This window comes from Hyaena hyaena, unplaced genomic scaffold (genome assembly GCF_003009895.1).
Source record: "Hyaena hyaena isolate Hyena2069 unplaced genomic scaffold, ASM300989v1 scaffold_96, whole genome shotgun sequence".
NCBI lineage: Eukaryota > Metazoa > Chordata > Mammalia > Carnivora > Hyaenidae > Hyaena > Hyaena hyaena.
In genome coordinates this window covers 1,753,748-1,779,733 of record NW_024080729.1, presented here as the reverse complement: position 1 = coordinate 1,779,733, position 25,986 = coordinate 1,753,748, and the positions used below count along the sequence as shown (strand labels likewise).

The window sequence follows — 25,986 nt, the reverse complement described above, 5'->3', positions numbered from 1 at the left end:
GGTCTTTCAAGCTTCCGTTTCTACCTGTTAAAATCAGTTATTTCTTTGCTCACTGGGTCCCTGGGAATGAAGATGGGAGCGGGGGGCACTTGGTATTGGAAGTGTGGCAAGGGTCACAGACCTCCCACCTTAGAACACGGGGGTGGCAAGGTTTTAGGGGTATCCGCAGTGCTTGGAGGGGGTTGGTTGGAGTGTAGGAAGGGGTGAAGAGGGGTGAAGAGGGAGGGACAGCTCTGATGGTGGTCCAGGCGGGGCGATGGGACTCACACTGCACGTTCAGCTGCACCTGGGCCTCGCGGGGGCGCACGTTGAAGCCATTATACCGAGCCGTCTGGCAGCGGTAGGTCCCACTCATGTCGCGGCTCACGTGCTCCAGCCGCAGCTTCCCGTCCGGGGTCTCCTCCAGGGGCAGCCCCGAGGGCAGCAGCGCCGCCTCCTTGTCCACGCGGGACCAGAGCACCGGCGGCCGCGGCTTGCCTCGAACCTCACACTGCAGCTCAGCGGGCGAGCCCTCCCGCACTGTCACCACGGCCCTACCCTTGGGCACGCTGATGGTGGGCGGCACTGCGGTGGGGAAGCGGGTAGGAGCAAGGTTAGAGCTCCCCGCTGGCCTCTGCTCAGAGGCTTCTGCTTCCCTCCCCCTCCCAGATGTCCCAAAGATCCCGCAGTATCTCCAAAGCACAACTCACCTCCCCCAGTACTCTCCCCCACCTCCACCCTGTAGGGTCTCCACCTCGGGCTCTCCCAACTCAGAAAGAGAGCTGAAGTCATGCTGGCCTATTCCTTCTTTCTCTTTACCCCAACAAAAAGGGGTTCCACTTTTTAAACAGTTCTACCAAATGATCTCTTCCCTCAACCCCCTCTCTCCTGCCCACTGGCCCTGCTCGAATTAAAGCTTCCATCTTGTCTTCTAGAGTGTTATTACAGATCGCTGGTCTGTCCTCCAACATCCTCACCCCTTCTCCCAGAGTAATAGACTCTGGAGTTGAGCAGGGCACACAGCCAAGAATAACCATGATGTGCCCTAGCCAGCTAGCTGTGGCCATGTGACCAAATTCTGCCCAATGGGATGTGACAGAAAATAACGGTCTTTAAAGGGAGAGGCTGTGCCCCTCTTCTCTCGCTTCTTCTTGAAGGCTAGAATGTAGATTGGTGGCTACAGCTGGAACTGCCATTGTGGACAAGGTGGTACCTACTACGCATAGCAGAATAGCAAGACAAGATGGAGCCTGGGGCCCTGAGGACTTGGTGGGGCAGAGCCATTATTCCAGCCCAGACTGTTCTCTTTTACAAGAAAAAATAATACACATCTACCGCATTTAAGCCACTAGTAGCATTTCAGGATTTTTCTGTTATTCACAGCCAGACCTAATCCAACCCAACACATCGCCCAACTGGAGAGTCTTTTAAAGACTTTCATGGGTCCCATCCCACATCACACCCACAAATTAAAGTGTCCGACATTAAATATGAATTATAAATAACTCTACAAGGCAAGCTGAGGCCCAGCTATCTAGTTAGCATAATTTATATGCTGTAAACATGTATACATGTATTGGCTTTAACTTTTACAGTTTTCTCTTTGCATTTTGGAGCCCATTAATTTATTTTTCCAGGTCTAAATCATTTTCACAGGCCCTTAAAAAGCATCCATACTGTAGGCATCAGGCTGATGAGCCAAATGGAGGCAACGGCCCCGTGCCCGTTTGATTTCCCTGCTTCTAAAACATCCCAGCTCCCCAGCCTTCTGTGCCCTCACAGGCTAAAGGGCTGTTGTCTCCCCTCTTTGAGGCTGCAGTGCCCTCAGGTTAAAGCTCAAACTCGTTGGGTCTGCAAACCCAAGGGTCCTATTCCAGTCTCTGCCATCCCCGCCTCATCTTCCCTCTCTCATCCTGTGTCCCAGCTATGGGATCCGCTTGTAAGGGGCACTCTCGCTGGACACCAAGTCAGGATTGGAAGGGGCCTCCAAGGCCATCTGGTCCAATGTCTCACAGAGGAGAAACTGAGGCCCAGAGAGTTAAAGAGGCTTAACCAAAGTCAGCCAGCTCCTCTGTGCAAGGGGCTGGAGATAAGATTCTAGAAACTCTCTCCAAAATCATCCCTCCCAAACTTCTGTCATGCATAAAATGTAAACCCTGCAGGTGTGGCTCTAAAGTCAGACTGCCCCAGTTTGAATCCCAGTCACACCACCTATTGTTTGCTACCTTAGGTAAGTTTCTTAAACTCTCTGAGCCTGTTTCTTCATCTCTAAAAACTGATGATAAACTATCCCATAAGGTAAACCATGAAGGTGAATGACATAAATATGAAATCATCGGAACACATAGTAAACACTCAATAAATGTTAGTCATTATTTCATTATTCTTATTTATTATTACTGGAATAAAGACCCAAATCCCTGCATTATCTTGCCCCTGCTGACGCTTCCATTCTCTCACATGTCACTCCATTCTCCCAGTCGCACTCCCCTTCAGTGCTCCAAATGGCCCATGCACTTACCTGCCCCAGTGTCTTTGCACATGCTGACTCTTTGGCCGGCCTTTCTCTTCCACTGTCCCTCGTTCTCCCTTTCCTGGTAAAATCCTGCCCTTCCCTCATACCTCAGATCAAACATTCTATCTGAGGAAACTCTTTCCTGACTCTCATGTATCACAGTTTGCAGTCATATATTTATTTGTGAGACTATCTGAACGGTGTTTGCCTTCCTGCTTAGTTCAATGCAAGCAGAGCTTATGTGGCCCACCACTCTACCCCAGAGCCTAGCTCAATGCCTGGCATATAATAGGTGCTTAATAAATGTGTGCAACATGAACAAATGGTGTTCCCCTCACTCTGGCCTCCCTTTCCCAAGCTACTGTCCCCACTTCCCCTCTGTGGGCCTCTCCAGCAGCCTCAAACACACACACCCCATGCTGCTTCAGCTGCCCACCTGTCTCAGAGGAGATGTTGACCTCGACGCTCAGGTCAGGCACCGGTGCCCCTGGGAAGGAGGCCACGCACAGGTAGGTGCCATAGTCACTGAAGTGCAGGTCGATGAGCTCTAGGCTGCTCGTGACGGCGGGCAACTCAGGGTCGTTTCGGGTCACCAGCAGCCTCTTGGACATGCGTGCCGGCTTGCCATTCTTGAACCACTGGTAGGTCACCTTCTCCTGGGGCACCGCGTCCACATGGCATGACAGCTTCAGGTCTTGGCCCAGCTGTATGTTCTCACTCTCTTTGATCACATCTGGCGTGATCTGGAACGTAGCGTTCTTCATGGCTACAAGGGGGTGGGGAGGGAAGGGTGGCTGGGGCTGGCCCAAAGCCAAGGCACTATGTCCCACCTCCATCCAGACCCAGCTTCTCTCCTTGAACCGGACCCTCCTGGAGGTTGGGGGCTATAACCCCACCCCGCCCCCAAGAGAAACCATCACTTTGCTTGGAAATTGTTCTGCTTGGTCAGATGCATTTTTAAAAGTTCAAAAAAGCTGGCTGTGGAAAAGTGGGTTTAGTAATTGTTCTGGCCACTGTTGACTGAACATCCACTGTGTGAGAGACACTGTTCTAAGCACTTTACATGGGTTGACTCATTTAACCCATCCCACAGGCTTTGAGTGAGGCGCTTTCCTGTCCCCATTTTACAAAGGAAAGAACTGAGGCTCAGACTTGCCCAAAGAAGTAGCCAACCTTGAATTCAAACTCCGCCTACGCTCTTAACTGCAGCACTGCTTTATTTTTGTTCTTTTTTAAACCTTGATTATGCAAAATACAAATTCTGGAAAGAAGCGCCAGAATGTATTAGTGCTTCTATCCAAAGAGTGGGGCCAAGGGGACATTTTAATTTGCACATTTTATCTTTTTGTCCTGTCTGATTCTTTGCAATAAGTTTGTGCCATTTTTGTAACAAAAGCCTAATACGATCATTTTATATGATGTTACATAAAAACACAGAGTTTAGAAAAACAAAAGCTCTAGCCTCTTTGAAAAGTCTAAATATTAAAAAAAAGAAGAAGAAAACTCTGAATATTGTCTGACGTAGCCAAGAGTGAGACAACATTCTTCATATCGGGTGCTGATTCAATAGGACCTTGGTACAATGGCCATGAATCAGGACTGGCCTGGGCAAAGCAGGCTATATGTCACCCTAAGAGGTAACTCTACGTATTTGATGTGAGTTACAATCTCACGAACCCCGGTTCTAAAGGCCCCGAATGGAATTGGGCGGAGAAAAATAATCTGACAGGAGAAGTGCCATCAAGGGAAAAAGTAGTCTGGCTATCATCTTCCTTGCTCTGGTGAAGTGAAAAGTCTCTGAGAGCTGACTTCTTTTCGTGAGAAGAGTCAGAGACTGGTTGGTGAGGGAAGAACAAAAATAGAGTCCATCTCATCAGAAGACTCTCCACTGAATTTGACAGAAGCTATACTTTATTTTCAAATGCTAAAGAGCTGAGATCAAGCCTTAGCTGTTTTAAAATTTTCAAATAAACAAACAACAAACAACCTAAAGTTACTCCTAAGTCAGAAGAATTTAAAGTTTTGTTCTTAAAACACATGAGCAAAATCAAGACCATACTGAGCAGCTAATGAGGCTGAAGTTCCCCAAGGGAAGTGTTTGTACTAAACTTGTGCCCCAAGTTGTGTATCATTTTTACATTTAGCAATTACCTTCAGACACACTGACATACTTTGCTAATAAAGATTTGCATATGAGGTATATGCAAATGTACGTTATTTTCATTTTAACTCCGTTAAAAATGTAGAAACCACTGTATGGGAGAGTCAGGAAATTTCTCTTGAAGGCTGGAATGTCCACATTTAGCTTTTTGCAGCCTCAGTTTCCCAATCTAAAAAAAAAGGTAGGTCGGGGCGCCTGGGTGGCTTAGTCGGTTAAGCGTCCGACTTTCGCTTAGGTCATGATCTCGCGGTTCGTGGGTTCGAGCCCCGCTTCGGGCTCTGTGCTGACTGCCTGCTCTGAGCCTGGAGCCTGTTTCAGCCTGTGACCCCCTCTCTCTCTGACCCTCCCCTGCTCACGCTGTCTCTCTCTCTCTCCTAGAAATTAAAAAAAAAAAAAAAAAAAAAGTAGGTCATCGAGGCCAGCCCTTCTCCCTTCTTCCGTTGTTGAGATGATAGTTGGGAATGGAGATTATGAATAAAACTTTATACGAATCGTGGTCCTGCTGCCTGCAGGCAGACACCTGAATGGCAGGGGAATCACAGTGCCTGGAACACGCCTCCGCAGCGTATCTCATCCACCGAAAGGAAGCAGTGAGGCCCCTCTCCCAGGTGGCTGGCAGCTCCTGGAGGACAGGGACCCTGCCTGCCTCCCGCACCCCCCCACCCCTCCGGACCCACGTACATCGCACCAGCAGGTTGACAGTCTTCTTGGCAGGATTGCCCACGTTGTTGGTGGCGGTGCAGTTGTAGTAGCCGGAGTCCCGGGCCTGCACTGAAGGGATGCTGAGGGTGCCGCTCTGGGCCACAGCACCCAGGGGCAGCGGGCCCAGCCCGTGGGACCACTGCAGCTGGGGTAAGGGATCACCGCCTGTCAGCAGACACTGTACCGTCACATTCTCCCCAGGGTTTACCACCAGAGTTTCATTCACAGACAGCTTCAGGGCTGGTGGTGCTAAGAGGACAAGGAGGTGGGGTCTTAGGGGACCGTGAGGCAGGGCTGGGGGCGAGGAGGGGGGCGGGGGACACCAGGGGGTTGGGGAAGGCCGAGAGGGGGGGGAGAGGGGAGAAGTCAGGGTGCAGGCATGGGGGGAGGGGACGCACTAACAGTGACGCGCCTCGAGTCCTGTGTGGGGTGGGGCACGGCCCCCTGGCTGGGGAGTCAGCCAGGTGGGCAAGGGCAGGGCAGTCCTGTACCCGTGGTGTTGGTGAGCCGGAAGGTGATGGCCTTGTCCGGGATGCCGCACACGTTGCGTACCGACACCTGGCAGGTGTAGCTGGCATAGTCCTGGGGCCGCAGGTTCTTCAGCTTCAGGACCTTGGTCTCCCCCTAGGGCAGCAGTACACCACCGGGGTGAGCAGCCTGCTTGGGTCTCCAGGGACCCCCGACACATTCACTCAGCACCAGAGGCCGAAGCAAAGTCCTATTTTTAATCCCTCTTTCCAGCCTCCATCCGCATGGTTTATCCCCGGGAAGCCTGAGCCTGGGGCAGATACTGTGCTCTCCATACCCTGAGCTTCTCTGGATCGGATGTCCTGGTACACACACAGCCAGGACCAGGCCTCAGTTCTCCCACTCTGGGAAATGGAGGATAAGGAAGGGAGCCTGCCCTGTCTGCCCACAGGCCATGTCCACATGGGGAGCTTGGACAGCCACCTGGGATAGCCACCTCTGAAAGACTTCCCCATGCAGGACAGCTTCATACCATTTCCTGGGATGCACAGTCATCTCTCTGCCCCCAACTCCTGCTGTGCCTAAACAGGAGGCCCTTGTGTGCATGTGCATTCAGGGGTGAGACACGCCCATCCCTGGCGGTGGCGGTGGCGGGGGGCGGGGGAGGGGGGGAGGATGGCGACGGCTTTCCTAACTCACAATGTTCCGGGGGGACTTGATGCCTTGGGGACTCTCCTGTCCTCCCCACTGCTCCCTGACCTTTCTGTCCTGACTTCATCTGGCCCAGGTTGTGTGCAGCCCAATGAGAATGCATGCTTCTGAGGTCAGGACAGAATTATTAAGAGTAAGGGCAGTCCCTGGAACGCCAGATCATGAGGCCTCAGTCCCCATGTTCCCCTCCCTTGTGAGGTGCACAAGGAAGAGTGTGGGGTGAGCCACAAGGAGACCAGGCCAGCTGCTGTCCCTTCTGACCTGGGTGTAGAGGGGTTCGTAGATGTCGACCCCATTGTCCTGGCTGTGGGACAGGGTGTCGGAGCCCCGCTTCCAGATGAAGCGGGCGGGCGGGTTGGAGTTGACAGTACAGCGCAGGAATACCGTCTTCTCCTGGTAGAAGTTGCCTCGAACATCGCTCACTGTCTGGTGCACCGTCAGCACAGGCTCGTCCAGGTCTGCAAGGACACGGCCCCAGGGAAGTCAGGGCTGGGTGACCCCGCAGTGGGGGGCTTGGGCTCCTGGCAGCCTCCCCAGGAAAGCTGTCACCCTCAAGGGATGCCTCCAGAGAGCCAGATGCTGTCCCAGCCCTGCAAGCTTGACTAACCTGTTAGGGGCAGGGGAATGGACATAATGGCTTCCTCGCTGTCCGTCACAGGAACTGCATGGGGGTGTCTATCTTCACCCTCCCATCATGGGACAGAGGAGGCAGTGCACTCTGGAAATCAGGGCACTGTTCAAACCCCAGGTTACCTGTTAATTTGCAGTGTGGCCTGCGTGAGTCCCTTCTCTCCCTGTGTCTGTTTCCTCACTGGTAAACTGCACTGGACTGGTGGCTCTCATCTCCGTTTGCATGACAGAATCACACGGAGATTTTCTTTTTACTACCAATGCCTGGTAGAGCTCATTGATGGTGTCAGAAGTCAGAAGAATGATTGCCTCTAAGGAGATTATTGAACTGGGAGGGAGCATGAAGGAACTGTTAGGGGTCCTGGAAATGTTCTTGAACTGGATGGTGTTTACATATGCATAGACAGAAGAACTCATTGAACTGTACATTTAAGATTAGTGACTCTAGGGACACCTGGGTGGCTCAGTTTGTTAAGCGTCCGACTTTGGCTCAGGTCACGATCTCACAGTTTGTGGTTTTGAGCCCCGCATTAGGCTCTGTGCTGACAGCTTGGAGCCTGATTTGGATTCGGTTTTCCTCACTCTATGCTCCTCCCCCACTCACACTCTGTCTCTTTCTCTCTCTAAAACATAAATAAACATTAAAAAAAGAGATGAGTACACGCTACTGGATGTAAGTTCATCCTCAATTTAAAAAAAAAAAAAAGCTTAAGAAAAATTCCCAGTGGGGCGCCTGAGTGGCTCAGTTGGGTAAGTGCCTGACTTTGGCTCAGGTCATGATCTCACAGTTTGTGGTTTTGAGCCCCGTGTCTGGCTCTGTGCTGACAGCTCAGAGCCTGGAGGCTGTTTCAGATTCCGTATCTCCCTCTCTCTCTGAACCTCCCCTGCTCTCTCTCTCTCTCTCTCTCTCTCAGAAATAAGTTAAAAAAATAAAACACTAAAAAACAAAAAAGAAAAATTCTCAATGCTGGGGCTCCACCCGCAATTACATCAGAATCTCTGGAAGCAGGACCCAGGCATCAGTATTTTCTTTTTAAAGATCCCCTAGGGGCGCCTGGGTGGCTCAGTCAGTACGGTTTCTTACTCTTGATTTCAGCTCAGGTCATGAGCCTGCAGTTCCTGGGAACGAGCCCCATGTCAGGCTCTGCACTGACAGCATGGAGTCTGCTTGGGATTCTCTCTCTCTCCCTCTCTCTACCCTCCCTTGCTTGCACACACACTCTCTCTCAAAATAAATAAATAAATAAATAAACATTAAGCCAAAAAAAGAGCCCCTAGACATTCTAACATACAGCCAGTGTTGTGAACCACAGGCAGCAACATTCACAGTCTAACATCCTACAAGAGGCATTCCAACACCCCACCACTCTTTCCTTGCACAGCCCACTTGGACAGAAGTCACAACAAAGACCATGGGTGGAGATAAGGCATTGGTGACACCCAAGCCATGCCTGCCAGCCCTTTCTAGCACCAATAACTCCAGAAATGACCCTCAGCCCCAAGGTTTGGCAGGTTCTTGGGTAGCTGATGGGAGACAGAAGGGTCTAAGGTTCCATTGGTCACCACTTGGGAGTCTCACTCGGGGTGTGTGAGGCATAATTAATAGGTAGGATCATCATAGAAATTAAGATGGTGCCAGAGAAGCCCCCTGGGGTGGCCCTACAGCTTCTGGGTGCCTAAGATCAGCCTGGGTGAGCACAGAGGCAGGTGGAAAGCAGTGAAATAGCCTCTTGGGGTTAAGGGGCTATCTCCATGGAAGGCAGGTAGGGACCAGGGGCTTCCCGTTCAGCCAGCAGCTGGGACTGAGGGGTGGTTAGTTATGTAGGTGGTGGGTGTAGAGAAGATTCAGAGCTGCCCCTGGGACCAAAGCAGAGACATGAGGTACTGTGGGAAGGACACTGGACCAGAGTCAAGAGCACCTTTGCAGGTGAACAAGTCACAAACACAAACTCTTGGTACCTTGTATCATCCGTGAAAAAGGGTATAATCCAAACTTCCCTGCCCTCCCTGACTTTTTTTTTTTTTTTTTTAAAGCTTATTTATGTTGAGAGCAAGAGAGGGAGGGAAGAGGAAAGAGAGGGAGAGAGAATTCCAAGCAGGCTCTGTGCGGACAGCCACACCAGGCTTGAACTCCCCAACAGTGAGATCATGACCTGAGCCCAAACCAAGAGTTAGAGGCTTAACCCTTGAGCCACCCAGGCGCCCCTCCCTGACCACCTGAGGGCTGTTGCAAGGCTCTTATGGATTGCCGATGGGTGTGTGTCAATGATATAGGATGATACACATTGGAGGAACAGCAGATATGCCTCTTCAGTCCGGGAGACATAAGGGCTCTACTGTCTTCTTCCAGGGAAGTGTTGCTTCTTCACGGCCCTCCTCCTTCCCAGGCTAAGCGCCCAGGGGCGCCCACAGCCGCGACTCACACTGCACATCCACGCGGATCGACTTGATGGCGGGCACGCCCACGCCGTTCTCAGCCTTGCAGTAGTAGCGGCCGCCCTGCGTGCGCGCGATGCGCTCGATGCGCAGCGTCTCGTTGAACACTGACGTCTCCTGGAACTTGTCGGACGCGCTGCCCGCCGTCTTGGTCCAGCGCACCTGGGCCGGCAGAGGTGGGGCAGAGTCAGACGCGGCGGTGAGGGTGGGGGGCACTCCGGGGCCTGGGAAGCTAGCCCAGACAGACTCCTGGGGGCACACAGATGGGGTAGGGTGCCTCAGGGAAGAGCCTGGGGAATCTGGGGGTCCGATGGAGGAGGCTTTAAATAAGACAGTGTAATGCCGTGGTTAAGAGCATGGATTCAGGCAAATTACCCAATCTTTCCTGCCTTCCTTTCCTCATCGGTAAAATAGAGAACATTACCCCCTCCTAGGGTTACTGAGAGGATTACATATGCCTTAGTGTGGTAAGACTAAGAATTTGGTAAAATTTTTAATGGTCTTGGGTAGGTTACTCCTCTCTCAGCTTCAGATTTTTCATCTGTGAAAGGGGTCTCTGAGGTAGCCAGCCTCCAAGATGTCCCCCGTAATGCCCGCCTCTAGTCCTTTTCTGTGGTGCCCTCCGTTTTGTACCAGGGCTGGTTTGTGTGACCAGTTTAACGCAGTGGGCATGATGGTATGTGACTTCCAAAACCAGGTTATAAAAGACTGTGACTCCCATCTTGGGGAAAGCCATTGGGCTGTCGCGAGCAGCCCTGCGGAGGGGTCCACAGGGGAAGAACGGAAACCTCGGATCAAAAGCCACAGGAGTTAGCTTGCCAGTGGGTCCTCCAGCCCCAGTCAGTTCTCAAATGACTGCAGCCTCCTGAGATGCCCTGAGCCAGAACCGGCCAGCTAAGGGGCTCCTGGATTCTGGTCCCACAGGAACTGTGAGACACTAAGTGTCTGTTGTTTTAAGTCCCCGAGTCTTAGAGCATTTGTTATGCAGCGATAGATAACTGTAACTATTATATAGCATAATACCCACTTTGTAGAGTCATTGTGAGGTAGCCCCTGGCCTATATTAGTTGCTCAACAAATTCTCATCATTATCAACATAGCCCTAGATTGTGGGAAACTATCAAGGATCACACAAGAAACTGGAGCTATTCCTCAGAGTACCAGAAGTTTAGGAAAAATTGACGCATTCTAGATGATTATGTCTTGAGGACTGGAGGATGGGGTAGGGAAGCTTCCATCTTCAAGTTGGGGAGAATTGCTTATTACTGAGATAGGGCAAGGCTCCTGATGCTGTTGAATAGGTCAGGCCATAGGCCATAAAAACAAAAAGGTTCAGGAGAAGTGGGTAAAGGGCAACCTTCTCATGCAAAGAAGGGTCACTGCAGCCCTCATTGTTGCTACTGTCATCCCTTCGCCACCCTCAAGTCTCCCTCAGGGACCTAGAGGTGACAAAACCTGCAGAAGGCTACAGGCAATTTCGGGCAATTCATACTTAGGTCAGAGGGTGCTTTGGAGAGAAACCAAGGCCAGGAGAATATTTTTTTTTCTTTTGCATTTGACATGTTGCAGTTTTACTGTGTTTATCTAGATGGGATGTGTTTACAAACTGCTTTGGGTTTGCTTTGTTTTATCTGAGGGTTTGTACCTTTCTTCAGGTCAGCACAAATCTCAGCCTTTACCTCCTTGAATGTTGTCTTCTCTCAGTTTTCTCTAGTCTGTCCTTCTAGAGTGCTTATGTTTGTGTTGGAGCTTCTCATTCTGTCCTCCATTCCTCCCAGCTTCCTTTCCACATTTCCATCTCTGTCTCCTCTAGACCACACTGTAGTTGATTTCCCTGGATCTATCATCCAATTCACTAATTTTCTCTTTAGTTATCTCTATGGCACGGAGGACAAGTTTTTAAAAAGACTGTATTATTTTTATCTCTAGGATTTCTATTTGTTTTTCCCCCATATCTAACTGATCAGGTTGTATAATCTATTTTGTGGATTATATTCCTTTCATTATCTCTTGAAACACTTTAATCATATTTATTTTAAAGATCCTTTCTGACTGTTGTGTTACCTCTGTTTCCTCAGATGTGGACTGTTCAATTTTTGAGGGGGTCTATGTACTGGCTCTCCTGGCAGTGTATTTTCAAATGTGTTTGAAAACTTTACTCCACAGGCTTGCATTCCATGGGAGTTTTCTTCCACAGAAGTCCCACTTGGGCCCTCACAGCCCTGTCTGTGGTATAGCTTTTATGGTCACTGATGCCCAAGACACATGGGTTCACAGGTTCCAACTAGTTTTTATATTAATTTATCCGCTTAGGGTTTCCTCACTACTTGGATAGTGCAAGACACAGACAGCCTTAGGGTTGTGCTCCTTTGAAGTTGACTCTGTTTATACCCATGCCCTGAGGCAGAATCTCATCCCTGCTGTAACTCTGGGCTGTGGGACAGAGCTCTTCCGGTCCCCATTCACAGGTGGTGCCCTTATCAAGCTTCCTGCTTTAGGTAGAGGTTGAGGTCTAGCCTCCAAGCAGAGATGAACCTGTGGCCTCACTCACATCCCCCATATGTGTATTAATACCACTATCCCTGAGGTGAGTATGCAGCCCAAGCCCCTCCAAGGGGTTCTTCACCTTTTGCTCACCACCATTGCTATAGATCCTTCATTTTGGCCCTTGAGATTCCCTCTCTCTTGCTATTTGTTAGGAGTGGGGAATTCCATGCCCACTCAGTCCCCATCCTGACCTCAAAGTGGGCCATGAGGTGCTGCCCCCCTGTGCCCCTACTAGACTGGGTGCTCCATGACAACAGGAACCGTAACTGTATCCTCAGGACACATCACAGTGCTGGGTACGTAGCAGGTGCTCCATAAATATTTGTTGTAATGTGTTGAGCAAACAAGGAGGGAGGTGACATTTCAGGAGAGGTGAGCAGAAACGGCTAATACAGGAATGAACAGGGTGAACTTGGGTAAGTGTGACTGGAGCTCGGCGTATGAGGAGGATGGCAGTGGAGGTCAGACAGGCAGAAAGGCAGGTGGGGCCGGACTGCGGGGAGGTCTTCACTTCCACCCCTAGCAGCCTGAAGTGGGTCTGGTGGATAATACGTAAACCATCAAAGGTGCCTGAGCAGGAGAGTCATAGGATAGAGCAGGTTTGGAGAGGATGATTCTGGGAACGGGGTCCCGAAGCAGAAGCATGGGGGTCCAGTTAGTCTACTGCAGTGGTCCAAGGGATAGGACCGAAGGACTGGCCTCCAGAGGTGATGAGGAATGGAAGCAGAAGACCCATGCGAGAGACATAAAAACAGAGACCTCAGAGGCTGGATAGATGTGGGAAATGAGAAGGCAGAGTTGAATATTAACCCAAGGGTTTGGGCCTAGGTAGCAGGAGGAACAATGAAATCATGGATGGAAGTAGAAAAAAGAGTGCGTGCGCACACAGCCACAGACACAAACAACTCAAAAACGCAATGCACCAGGGGACGCATGCAGATGGCCAGCACAGCCTTAGGGAGAGAAGGCCCAGCTGCCTCCCTGGCACGAGGGAGGACCATCCTGACATCACGCCGGGTACAAACACTAACCTGAAGGCTGGCAGTATTATTGTCACTTCTAAACAAAAACTTTGAGAAGAAGCGAGCAGTAATAATGGTTTTAGGTTGAGTCTTTAGGGGTTTCCTTGTCCATCTGCTGGTCTCAAGGCCACACCCACCAAAGCCATGCCTCTTCCCAAGATTATCCCCAAAAACGATTTTGCATTTCACTGTCCTCCCTAGGATCCAATGAAAAACTTTCTGCTGCTCTTAAATGCCACAGCAGCTCACCAGCAAATTCCATCGTTCCTCTAGCCCCGTTCCTGCCTCTTGCCACCAGCTTCAGTGATAACTGGCCAACACTTTTTTTTTTTTTTTTTTACAAATAGTTTATTGTCAAATTAGTTTCCACATAACACTCAGTGCTCATCCCCACAAGTGCCCCCCTCCATGCCCATCACCCCCTCCCCCCCACATCCATCAGTCCTCAGTTTTTGTCAGCATTCAAGAGTCTCTCATGGTTTGCCTCTCTCCCTTTCCCCCACCATTTCCCCCCTTCTTCTCCCCCTTGTTCCTCCGTCAAGTTCCTCCTAATCCTCCTATACATGCAAACATATGATATTTGTCCTTCTCTGCCTGACTTATTTCGCTCAGCATAACACCCTCAAGGTCCATCCATGTTGCTACACATAACTGGCCAACACTTCTGACTGAACCGTATACATGGTCTGTGACAAAATTACCTGGCTTCTGGGAACTTTACGCATTGTCTGTTGCTTTCTAATTGCTTTCAGGCTTTTACCATCGGGAGTATGGGGCTTGCCTACTTGAAGCCTCCTGAAGAAGACAGTGTATTCTATGCTGTGGTAACTCCTGGAGCCCCCAGCCCAAAGACGGACTCACTGGGAGGAGGTGCACTAAAGCTACCGAGGACACGGGTTCTGGATTCAAATTCTACTGTCACCCTCACAGGAGCTGTGTGATCTTGGGAGTTTACTCAGCCTCTCTGAGCCTTGATTTCCTCAGCTGTGAAGTGGAAGCCCTAATGTCTTCCGCACAGCATGGTTGTGAGGCTCCATCAAGAAAACGCTGGAGGAAGTACCTAGCATAGCATCGGCACATGGTCTGCCCTCAAACGGAGGTTGAAGGTGTGTGTGAGGAAGCGTCTGCTCAACAGATACAACACGAATGAAGTAGAATTCAACAACTGACATTGAATTATTCCCTCCAGTCATCAATGTTTTCAGGTGAATAAGCTCACAGACTCCAGCTCTTCCCCACAGCGTTCATTTTCCAGCTATTTCCCAGCCCCAGCCTTCTGTGTTGGGTTTACTCGCCAACATCCACCTCTTATCCCCAGCTCCTGCTGCCTCTTCTCTAGCTCTGAGCCCAGAGTGGGACCCAGAGTGAGGAGGAGGTAAGGGGCAGGGGAGGCCAGGGTGGGGCTTACCTGGGGCCGAGGGTGCCCGGTGACAAGGCACTGCAGCATGAGGGTGTCCCCCTCCCGGATGGTGTAGACGCGCTCGCTGATGTTGTCCTCCTTCACCACACATGCCTGGCCTGCGTGGACAATTTGAGCCTGGGCGGGAGCTGGCGGGAGAGGAGGCAGGTTTCGGTAAGAGGCACCAAGGCCAGAGGGGGTCTAAGGCTCCCTCCTCTGACTGTGTTAGGGGGAGGTGTCACCCCAGAACTCCCCAAGTCATTCCTCAGAGGCCAGACCCATGGAGATCTGGAAAGAATACTCCCGGGGCCCCAGGGCAGACCCAGAAATGTCAAGGACTAAGGAAAGGGGCAGTTCCTCCTCATCCCACCCTCCTTGCAGGAGCTCTGTGTTCTCAATGAGCTGATGAGTATGAGGGGCTCAGTAATCTATACAGATTGGTTACCACTCAGTGAGCATCACTGTCTTAGCACCTCTGTAGTGGAGGCTGCTGGCGCTCCCCCAGCTCCCCATACCTGCCGGGTACATCCAACCCCCCAGCTGCTATGAGTGTTAGCTACTAGGTGCACACAGCTCACCTTCCCCTGCGAACTGGCCTTCACCAGTGGGAGCTGCATGAGCCAGGGGGGCCCAGGAGGTCTCCCCTTGCCCCAGTACACATGCGCATAGTCCAATGGCTGACGGATCCTGTCTCCTGGCGGGTGACTATGGCACCATTTGTACTCCAGAGCCCCCCTGGGAACAGGTTGAGGCTAAAACAACTGAGCCACATTTGCCCGGCTGCGTCTCCTTCCAGTTTCTCCTGAGAGCACTTTCCCAGCAAACCACCTGCCTGACCTATACCCCACCAACCACCCCACCTTTACTTTTAGAGAGCTTAACTAACGTATTCTCCAGCCCCACAGACTGCTCATTCCCCTCACCCAAAGGCTGGTTACTATTCCCTCATTGCTCCCTGAGCCTGGGCCAACCTCTTCTTCTAGGGACAGAAGCTCTCTCCAGGGGTCTGGAAGCTCTCAAAAGACTGGCTCCTCCCTGACGTTTCTCAGAGTGACCAGGGCTGGGAGACCAGAGCTAGGATGTGGCTGGGACACCCAAAGGGAAAATGACTGGATTGGGAAAGTACATTGCCCCTCCCTAAGTGTTAGCCCTTAGCCCAGCAATGTTTGGGCTCGGAAAAGGAGGGCAAGGCCCCCGGAGTTCATACCTGTCTGCTCTCAGCTAAGGGTGGAGAAAATGGAGGTAGGAAGGCTAATCCGGGGCATCAGGGGCTGAAAACAGAGTCCTTGCCCTAAAGAGGTACACAAAAGTGAGATAAAGCCTGTACATAAGCTATGTAACTTCTTCCAGGAATCATCCCATGATTGACCTGGACCCTCTCTCCTTCTATATCTACCACTATCCCAGTGCAACAACAAAGCATTAGTCTGTGTGTCTGCCAGACTCAGGATTCTTGTCTTTCTGCCTACCCAACCATGAGTTTCACCTTGATGTTCCCAGCACAAAGCCTTGAATAGAGTGGGCACTCAGTGAACCCTGAGTGAATGAATTTACAAGAACATCCCATGCCGATGTGTCTAAGCGCCGTAAGAGAAGTAGAGATGGCCCAGGAGGTAGGAGGAGAGAGAGAGCACTGTCCGCTAGAGGAAGAATCATGGAAGGCTCTATGGAAGAGACAGCCTTCTAACCAGGCCTCAGGGAATAAGGGACTTTGTGCAGGTTGAGAGAGCAGAGTCCCATCTAATACATATTACCTGGAGTAAACGCTTAGTGGTCTTTGGACCTTCATTTTCTCATCTCTGAAACAGAGAGAATGCTGCCAGGCCTGAGAACTCACAAGGGTGAGTGTGACAGTAACACAGGTGAAATGACATGTGCTCAGGAGACCCCTAATGTGTTCTAGAGCTGTTGCAAGTAGACCTTAACAGAGGCTCTCCAGCCAACACACCAGGGGCAGTCAGAGATGGGTCCATAGAGGCAGGCTGGCTGTAGGTCAAAAAGCTTGTGAGGCAGCAACTGGGAGCAATACAGGGCCATGTTTAACCAGGAGAGTCTCTGCAAACAGCGGCGGGTTCTGCAAACAGTGGCAGCGGCCACCAACCCAGACTCTGAGTGTCCAGACAACTGTCTGGACTGCCTGGCCGCCACAGAGGAATGAACCCAGGCTAGTTGTCAGGGGATAAGCTATGCAACCTTGGGCAAGTCAGAACTCCTGGCCTCAGTTTCCCCACCCATATAGCACGGGAGTGGGTTTATATGACCTCTGAGATCCTTTACAACTTACACTTCCTATGAATTTTGTAATCAGTGCATAGTCCATATAGAAGATGCACCCTAGAATCTGGGGAATGGATCTGAAACTGTCACCCCCCTGCAATGAAAATGCAGGAACATCACTACAGCATGGAAGAGAGCCATCTGTGGCCAAGATCCCCAGGCAACCTCATTAGGAAATGACCCACCAATGCATGATGCGCATGCCAGTTGCTGATAAGACCAGAAGGTCGCATGGATGTCTACAAGAGACCTGGGTGCCTCTCAACAAGGAAGACATTGATTTAACTAGGCTCCAAGGAGGATAAGCTGTAATCCTAGACACTGCCAATAGCCAGGCAGTGTTGTAACAACAGAAGGTTTGGTGACTGATAAGGAATATTGAAAAAGAGCTGGAGAGCCAGACTTTCTCAGGGTCTGGACAGGACAGGCCAGGAAAAAAATGGGGTCTGGGCAGCAGACAAAGGCCTCTGGCCACCTGACAAGCTTCCTCACTGGAGATGGGGCATTACAGATGATGACATCATTAAGATTACCTAACTCCCTTTCATGACATTGACTATTAAGAATATCAGACTCTAAAATGATAGAACCACTTTGGAAGAGAATTTGGCAGTACTTCCTCAAGCTATTGAAGGGTACACCCCATGACACAGCAATTCTACTCCTGGGTTGTACCCAGTAGAAACAAGTGCTTATAATAACCAATCAATAGGTCCAAGAATATTCATCGCAGCTTTCTTCATTATAGCTAAACACAAGAAGCAGCCCATGTGTCCATTCAGACTAGGATGGGTAAATAAAGTCTGGTATAATCATACAATGGAATATTACACAAAAGTTAAAAAAAAAAAACAACACTGATAGACACAACGACACTGTTGAATCTCACATCTCCATGCACAATTTGAGTGGAAGAACTCAGACACCAAAGAGTAAAGAGTATGTGATTTCATATATCTGAAATTCAAAACTGGAAAAACCCATCTTAAAGTAACAGAGATCTAAACAGTGGTTGCCCTTGGGTGGGGATAGGGATTATTAACCAGGGAAGGCACAAAAGAAGTTTCTGGGAAGAAGATGAGATCCCATCTGGTGGGATGGAAATGTCTACATCTTAATCTGAATGGTGGTTATATGAGTGGATATAGATGTAAAAATGTGTCACGTTATTTGCTTAAGATTTTACTGTACCCGAGTTACACTTCAGTTTTAAAAATTGCCCATTGATGGGGCGCCTGGGTGGCTCAGTCGGTTAAGCAACCAACTTCACCTCAGGTCATGATCTCACCCTTTGTGGGTTCGAGCCCCGTGCTGGGCTCTGTGCTGACAGCTCACAGCCTGGAGCCTGCTTCGGATTCTGCATCTCCCTCTCTGTTTCTGCTCCTCCCCTGCTCACACTCTGTCTCCCTCTCTCAAAAATAAACATTAAAAAAAATTGTTTGAATTGCCCATTAAGGTTACCCAGTTCCTTCTGTGACACTAACCGTTACGACTAACCACTCCCTTCGCTCTGACTCCTTGATGAGCTGTCTCCCAAGGCTGACTTCTTCAAAGTGCAGATTTTCCCCGTGGAGCAAGTGGTGCCTGGCCCCCTTGGCCTTGGCATTTCAATCTCCCCATAAACTCCCACTGAGCTTTGTTAACATGAATCAGCCTCCCCGACTCTGCTCACCTCTGGAATGGCTACAACTGTGTTTTGGACCCTGAACCAACAGAGTTCCCACCAATTCAGGGCCCCTAAAGGTACTCCGTCCCACCTAACCTCCCACCCCACACACCCCAGGAAGGCACTGCCAATGGCAGCGTCTTCAATTCCAAAGGCAACCTTGCCAGGGCCTGTGTCAAGAGGCACCATGACATCATAATCCTTCCTTCAGCCTGTCTGACAACAAATGTTCCCAGCCGGGCGCTGTGCTGGGTGCTGGAGGGACCGTCATGAAAAGCAAACAATGAAAGAGCATTGTCGGGAGACGGATGGCAAACAAGGGAACAAAACTGAATGGAGTGGTTTCAGAGTCTCGTAAGTGCTAAGAGTCTCTAGAGCAGGGGAGGCGTCAGGGAACAGTGAGCAGACGAGAGATAAATGGGAAACGTCAACAATCTGGACTAATTCCTGGCTCTGCTACCCACTAGCTGAGTGGCATTAAGCAAATCACTTAACCTCTCTGAGCCTCAGCCTCTTCATTCATAAAATGGGACAAAAATGCCTTCTCCCAAGGCTGGTGTGAGAGTTTAGTACAAGATCCATAAAACATCTGGCCAGACAATTCCTGGGGCGCCTGGATGGCTCAATGGTTGAGTTCCTGACTCTTGATTTTGGCTCAGGTCATGATGTCACAGTGGTGGGATCGAGCCCCACATTGGGCTTATGCTGGGCATGTAGCCTACCTAAGATTCTCTCTCCCCTTCCCTCTCTGCCCCTGTTCCCTCTCTCTAAAAAATAAGTAAATAAATAAACAAAATGATAGCTCCTGATGATTTTAAAAAAAATTTTTTAATGTTTGATTTCTAAGAGAGAGAGAGAGACAGTATGAGCAGGGGAGGGTCAGAGAGAGAGGGAGACACAGAATCTGAAACAGGCTCCAGGCTCTGAGCTGTCAGCACAGAGCCCGATGCGGGGCTCGAACCCATGAACCGTGAGATCATGACCTGAGCCGAAGTCGGATGCTTAACCGACTGAGCCACCCAGGCGCCCCCCTGATGATTAAATAGGGACAAGAGATGGGGACAGGAGGCCACCCTCTGTGGCTCCCTCTACATCTCAGGGCAGAACACTCGAAACAGACATAAAGCCGATAGGGATATTTCACGAATATGTTAAAATTCATGTCGAGGGCTGTGCACGGCTTCAAAGGAGATGGGATCAGGGGGAGAGATGAGGCCCCTTCTGAGCATCCCTCTTAGCATCCCAGCACGGTACTTTGTGACTTTAGCAAGTTACTTAAGCCTTAATCTTCTCATTTGTAAAATGGGGCTGTTGTGAGGAATACATCAGCAAACACACACAAAGTGTTTAAAACAGCATCTGGTACACAGTAAACCACCCACACGTCGGCATCGTTATTCTAGGAACGATCCTGTTCTCCTCTCAAGAACCCACCTCCCTGGGGCTTGCAAGTCCTCTGCACAAGAGGACCCCACCTTATCGGCCATAGATGATGAGGGGTGATGCATCCCTGTGGTCCGCTGTATATATTTCCAAGCTCCTCGCCTCGCCTCGTTCAGAGAAGCAGAAAGAGCAAGTCCTATTTAGCCCCTTTTGGCAGAGAAAAAAACCATGCCCTGTCCGCGTCTCTCGCTGACACAGGACAGGAGCAGAGCTGGGACACAAACTCAGGCCTTTCACCTGCTAGCTTGGCAGTCGGTTCACCGTCCCAGTCCTCCATGGACCCCCTCTCCCCCCATCTTGTGTCACCAGGGAGCCTGTTGCAATGCAGAGCCACCAGCCCTGACTCTTCAGGGGCAGGCCCCAGAGTTGGTATTTGTAACAAGCTCCTGGGAAATTCTGGAGGCTGGATTTGATAGTCTCTGCTGTACACCACACTGGTAGAAAACAGGGCAGGCGTTTGGAAACAAATATGTTTCCCTGCCTCTGATCTATAAGACTTTTCCTATTTCACCCTCCTGAGATCTGGCAACAAACCCCCACAGAAAAGGAAAACAGTATCTCCCAAGCTGTGTGCCATAAAGTCTTCATTGATAGTCCCCTGCGAAGTAAGTATGCTGATGCTGTCTTCCTTCCCTTTCCCAGAGTGTCTTGGCACCCAAATGTATATTATTAAAGGCTCTGAAAAGTCCTGCAGTAAACACACGTATGCAACTTAGTGCTAAGCCAGTGCTTTCCAAATAAATGTATTTGACCATAAAGTGTTTTCTTCACAGGGGATCTCTTGGTGCCTTGAGAGTTGGAGTGTGGTGTAAAACCAGTGGAGAAATGCTGATCCAAAGCTCAGTATGAGACTAATGGTTGTGGAGTCAAAGAACGTGGCCTTCCCCAGCCACTGTCTGAGGATAGCCAAGACAGCATGAGAGATGTCCCCCACCGGGAAGCATCCTAAGGAGGACAGCTGAGGCAGAAACAGTGAGTCCTTGGTAGAAGGCTTCTGGCCTGTCACCACGCACCTTTTCCCCTAAAAAATCATACACCCAAATTATAAGTGGGGGATGGGTAGGACAGCCAGCACCCAGCAGGCCCAGTGAGGAAGCCACAGACTCTCCAGGACTCAGGTTAAGGTGAATTCCAACTCGCTCACCGGTCTTTGGAAGCGAATTCTCACTGGAACCCGGAAGGGAAGTTTCATCAAGGACCTCATCGCTCATAAGGGAATTTCTTTCCCGTCACTAGCCAGGGTACAGGGGGTGCTATCAAATGCACAAGGATTGGACAATAAGACGTAGAGCCATATAGGGCAGGCAGAGAGCAAAATGAATAAGAAAACCTTAATTATTTTTTTAAACCAATCTCTAGTCCCCAGTGTGGGGCTCGAACTCATGATCCCAAGATCTGGAGCTACACACTCTTCTGACTGAGCTAGCCAGGCGCCCCTGGAAAACCTTAATTTAAAGCTCCATCAGCTTTCCTTTAGGTTTCTTCCCTACCCCACATCCAAAAAGGTTAATCATAAAAAAAAAAAAAAGAAAGATTTATTATAGTCAAGTAGGGGCTGTTGTCCTTCTTTCTGCTCCTGACGCTTTCAGGGAAAGTGTGTGTGTCCGCAGGCCTGGGACACTTGCAGAGGAGGTGGCGAGGAGAGAAAAGAAGGCTGCAGACTTCCCCGCCTGGAGTTGATCCTATCTGCGCAGCTACCAGCAGACAGGGTGGATGCTGTCCTCCTAACAGCCGCCCACAGCACCACTGAGTGCTCTGGGCCAGGCCATATGGAATCAGGATCTGTGTTCCGGTCCTGCCTTCCATTGGACAGTCAACACATCCTTACGAGCATGAGGTGTGGAGCTCGGTGCTGGCAGTACTAGAGAAGCGGACAGAGGCTCAGCAAGCTTAACTAAGTTGCTCAAGGATGCCCTGCTGATTTAGAGTCTGATTCTCTGACTTTTATGCTGAGCCCCAGGCATCAGTTCCCCAGTGCCTGACACCGTGCTGACGACTGAGGGCTTGGGGTGCAGGACACAGTCTCCAAGTCGCTACCTGGGCCAGTCCGAGGCAGCATCCTTACAAACCATCCTTCCCTCGCCCTCCCAGCTCCGGGTACGCACATGTTTATCGATCCTTTTATGCATGTAATGCAAATGGACACTTAATAATTTAGCAGAGTTAACAGCGCTGAAATATTAACAGCTTTTTCTCTTTTAATTAGCTGCTCGGAGAATGGCGGCCAGGGTCTGGGAGGAGGCTCTCAGGGCAGGCACCTGGCCAGCTCGGCCTGGACATCCTTCTGCCAGGGACAATGTATGTACCTCTTCAGCAAACCATGGGCCATCAACCGTGCACCTCTTGGGAAAATTGGCCCCTCTGTGCTCTCCAAAACAGGCCTTTGCCCTGCCCTCCCCTTAGCCCTGGCTGTCTGTGGAGCTGGCTAACGCCTGTCCTCTGTTCCCCACCCAGTATGGACCAGGTGACTCCTCAGGAGCACTCCACATCTAGGGGAGGCTCGAGTTCTATGCTGGGAAACCCAGTCTGAAACTGGCCTCACCTTAATGCTGGTCATCTTGAGGTGAAGCGCCATCACCTTCTGGGCATTCTCTTGGGTCATTAGACCTCAGTGCATGCTGAGTCCCTCCTCACTCTCCTTCCCATTCCTTGCCTCCCAGCCCTTCAACCACACACACACACACGCACGCACGCACACGCACAAACACACACACACACACACACACAGCCTGTTTATTTGCCACTGATTCGTTGCTTTGCTCTGCAGTATCTCCTAAGCACCGTTGTGTGAAACGTCCTGCCCCAGCGCTGGGACACAGAGCCGACGCAGGCAGAGGCATCCTCAGGGAAAAGCCTGTCTTCGCTCTGCAGCAGACCACGTTAGAGTCTGCTCCCCGCCGCAAGCTCTTTTCTCATTCATCAGAACCAAACCCACATGCAGCCGACCTCCTCTCTGACCACACATATCTCTGCCCAACCCAGCGTACATGTCTCTGACCTCCAAGCACAAGGTGCACTGAATACAAAAGCAGCCATAGCAGGAAGGACCAGCACGCAGGCTGCCGCCCTCTCACTGTGGCTGAGCAGAAAAAGATCTGCTTCCGGGGTCAGATGTAGGGCCTGACACTGTTTGCAGGAGCCGATACTGACCGTGGGGCCTCATACCATTGGCAGGGCCTGGCGCTCTTGACACACGTCCTCTGCTGGAAGCGGTGGCCAGTCCACCTGTGCCCCAGTCCCAGGAAATGTTCAGAACCTTTGCACCCACATCCTGGCCTCATGAGAAGGCACACAGGTGTTGAGAGGGCCAGGTTATGCTCCCAGACTCTTCATTGTCTGTGCATGAACAGAAGTGTGGTGGGCACACCACTTAGGGAATTCTGGGATGTCGGCACAGGCCACGGGGAAAACCCTCTAAAGGGGGATTCTGAGGTCCCTGAGGACAGCTGTGAGAGACCTTCTCCCTAGGTCACAAAAGACCAGGATCAAAACTCTCAAAAGTGAGGGGACCTAGGGCAGCTCTGAGCAGTGAAGGCAGGACGCTCAGGGAAGACAGGAGAAAGGCACATGCCCTAAGTCTGGCACTGCTTGTTCTGAGGCTGTACATGTAAGCCTGGGGGGCTGCCTGGATGGTGAGGTATGAGGGGCTGGAGGCAGGGCTCTATCTCTCATCTAATTACTATAAGAAACAGAAACCTCAATTTCTTCAATCTGCAAATGGAGAAAATACACCTCAAGCACTAGGGCAAATAACTTCTGGGTTGCAAGAATTTAAATGAGAAAACATATGTTGGGTCCATAACACAATGACTAGTAGGTGCTTAATAAATGTTAGTCCCTTTTCCATTTGATAATACAGCCCGGGACTCTTCGGGAACCTGCCCGAAGGGCCTGCAAGAAGAAAATGTAAAACTGATGAGGAGGTCTACTTCAGGGAGAATGCCAAGAGCCCTGATCTCAAGAGATGAGAACGGCAAGGTGGGCTAAAGGAGGTAATCATGGGAAGGAAAAATCTCTCCAAGAAAACATACAGGGTGATGGTGAGAGAGAGAAGCTGCCACCCATCAGGGCAGAGAATGGCTTCTAGAACCCAGGACCTGAGCTGCCGGGCCCAGGGATGTGTGGCCCAGGGACTTTGGGTCACTTGTGTAAACTTTCCTGCTTGGGTCACAGCTACCCAGCCCTGCCAAGCTCTGCCAGTCCTGGGGACCCCATCACTGTAGCTCACTTGGCACCCCACCTTGGCAGGAGCCCAGTCACTAGAGAGGACCAAGCCCCCACACCCATTGACCCAAACCCATGGAAGAATCCAAACCTACTGGGGTAGACACAGCCCTGGGCATGGGATTCTTGTCCAGACCAGTGCAGTAATTGCCGTGTGGCCTGGGACAAATCGTTAACCCTCTAGTCTAGAGCCTCAGTTTCCTGTCTATAAAATGGGCATAAGCACGCTCCCTACTGCGAGTGTTAAATACAGTAAGAATGGAATCCACCAAGTACATGCTGCCTAGTAGATACTGAAGAATTATAGTTAGAAGGGAGCAAAATAAAACCAAACTCACAACTCGGGTGTGTCTGCCGTGAGAAGGTCCCCCTGGTCTGAGAGTCACAGCTTCCAACGTGGACCCCAACAGCCCCCTTGAGTGATCCCATCCTGTGGGTCCTGAGGCTCCCGTGCACCTGTGTTCGGTACAACACCGGGCCTGGGGCACATCCTGGGTGGGACCAGAGACACGCTGCCAGGTCTAGGCCCCATGACCCGGAACACAGAGCTTGGGCCAGTACTAGGCCAGGGAATGGAAAGAGTTATGGCTTTGCTAAAGACCCCCAAAGCCCCACCTGACCCCCAGATCCAGGGGCCTCCTCTAAGCCCCACAGAGCTGAGATCCCACCCGCAAGCACAGGGCACCGGCTGGGGCCTGGCCCATGCTGGCTGTGGGAGCCGGGAGGAGACAACAGGGTTAGAGCACTGAACTTGGGCCAAAATGGGTGTCTGCGGCCCCCGGGCCCACAGAAGGAATGGGAAGGTGGCAGGTGGGTGGCAATCCTTTATAATCAAACCCACGAGAACTGGTTGGAGGTTTGGGTATGGCACTAGACTTGACCAAACCCCCAGTCTGCCACACAAAACAGAAGCTGGACAGCATTATACTCGTAGTGCCTTATTAAGTGAGATGACATGTCAGAAAGCTCCGTGTAAACCATAAAGTTCTGCACAGATCAGGTTTATTAGGTGCTCAAAGACCCAAACATGGCTTTGGGAAGTGAACATTGGAATTTAAGAAACAAGCCATAATGCACCTATTAAACCAGTGGAAATAAATCAGGAGAATCGAATCCACTGTGGCTGGGCTGTGTGCAAAGCTGACTCAAACTTTTGGTCACACGACCCAGAGGTACAAAATGAGAACCGTAAAAGTGTTCCTAGCCTGTGACCTATCAGGCAATCGCACTTTGGGGAATAGGCCCCAGGGACATAAATTAAAAGGAGAAAGTAATTCACATAAGGATATTCACGGCAGAGCTATTTAGAAGAAGGGGAACTTGGCACGTGCCCAAACACTCCGCAACAGAGAGATGGTCACCAGACTCCAAACCGTCAATGCAGGGGGTGCCCCGTAGCCATTAAAGTGACAGGTCCGAGGGCTCAGTCGATACCAGGAGACGTGTGTAGGAGATAAAGTCGGCCGACGAAGCAGAAGAGACGACTGTTTACCACTATGTAACAATGTATTGACAGGTATGGGCAGGGAATTTAGAATGAACGGTTAATGTCTGATGGTCATTGGGTTCCTTTTTTTTCCTCCTATGAAGTTGTTTAAGTGGGTAATAATAACAATAACAACCCTGAAAGCAAAATCAATCCCGTGGCTTAAGAGCAGGTGGGGCCGGGGCGCCTGGGTGGCTTAGTCGGTTGAGCGTCCGGCTTTCGCTTAGGTCACGATCTCGCGGTTCGTGGGTTCGAGCCCCGCGTTGGGCTCTGTGCTGGCTGCCAGTTCAGAGCCTGGAGCCTGTTTCAGTCTGTGACTC

General features: G+C 50.7%; 1 protein-coding gene across 1 annotated transcript in view; it reads right to left on the bottom strand.

Annotated features, from left to right (window-relative positions):
• Positions 1 to 25,986, bottom strand: part of MDGA1 (MAM domain containing glycosylphosphatidylinositol anchor 1) — a 56,424-nt gene that overhangs the window by 11,609 nt on the left and 18,829 nt on the right. The window contains exons 2-8 of the mRNA XM_039235253.1: positions 14,580 to 14,719; positions 9,590 to 9,764; positions 6,798 to 6,994; positions 5,849 to 5,981; positions 5,337 to 5,606; positions 2,931 to 3,260; positions 268 to 564 (exon numbers count right to left, since the gene is read on the bottom strand). Of these exons, the coding sequence (XP_039091184.1) occupies positions 268 to 564; positions 2,931 to 3,260; positions 5,337 to 5,606; positions 5,849 to 5,981; positions 6,798 to 6,994; positions 9,590 to 9,764; positions 14,580 to 14,719 (1,542 nt within the window). The remainder of the gene's footprint in view (positions 1 to 267; positions 565 to 2,930; positions 3,261 to 5,336; positions 5,607 to 5,848; positions 5,982 to 6,797; positions 6,995 to 9,589; positions 9,765 to 14,579; positions 14,720 to 25,986) is intronic.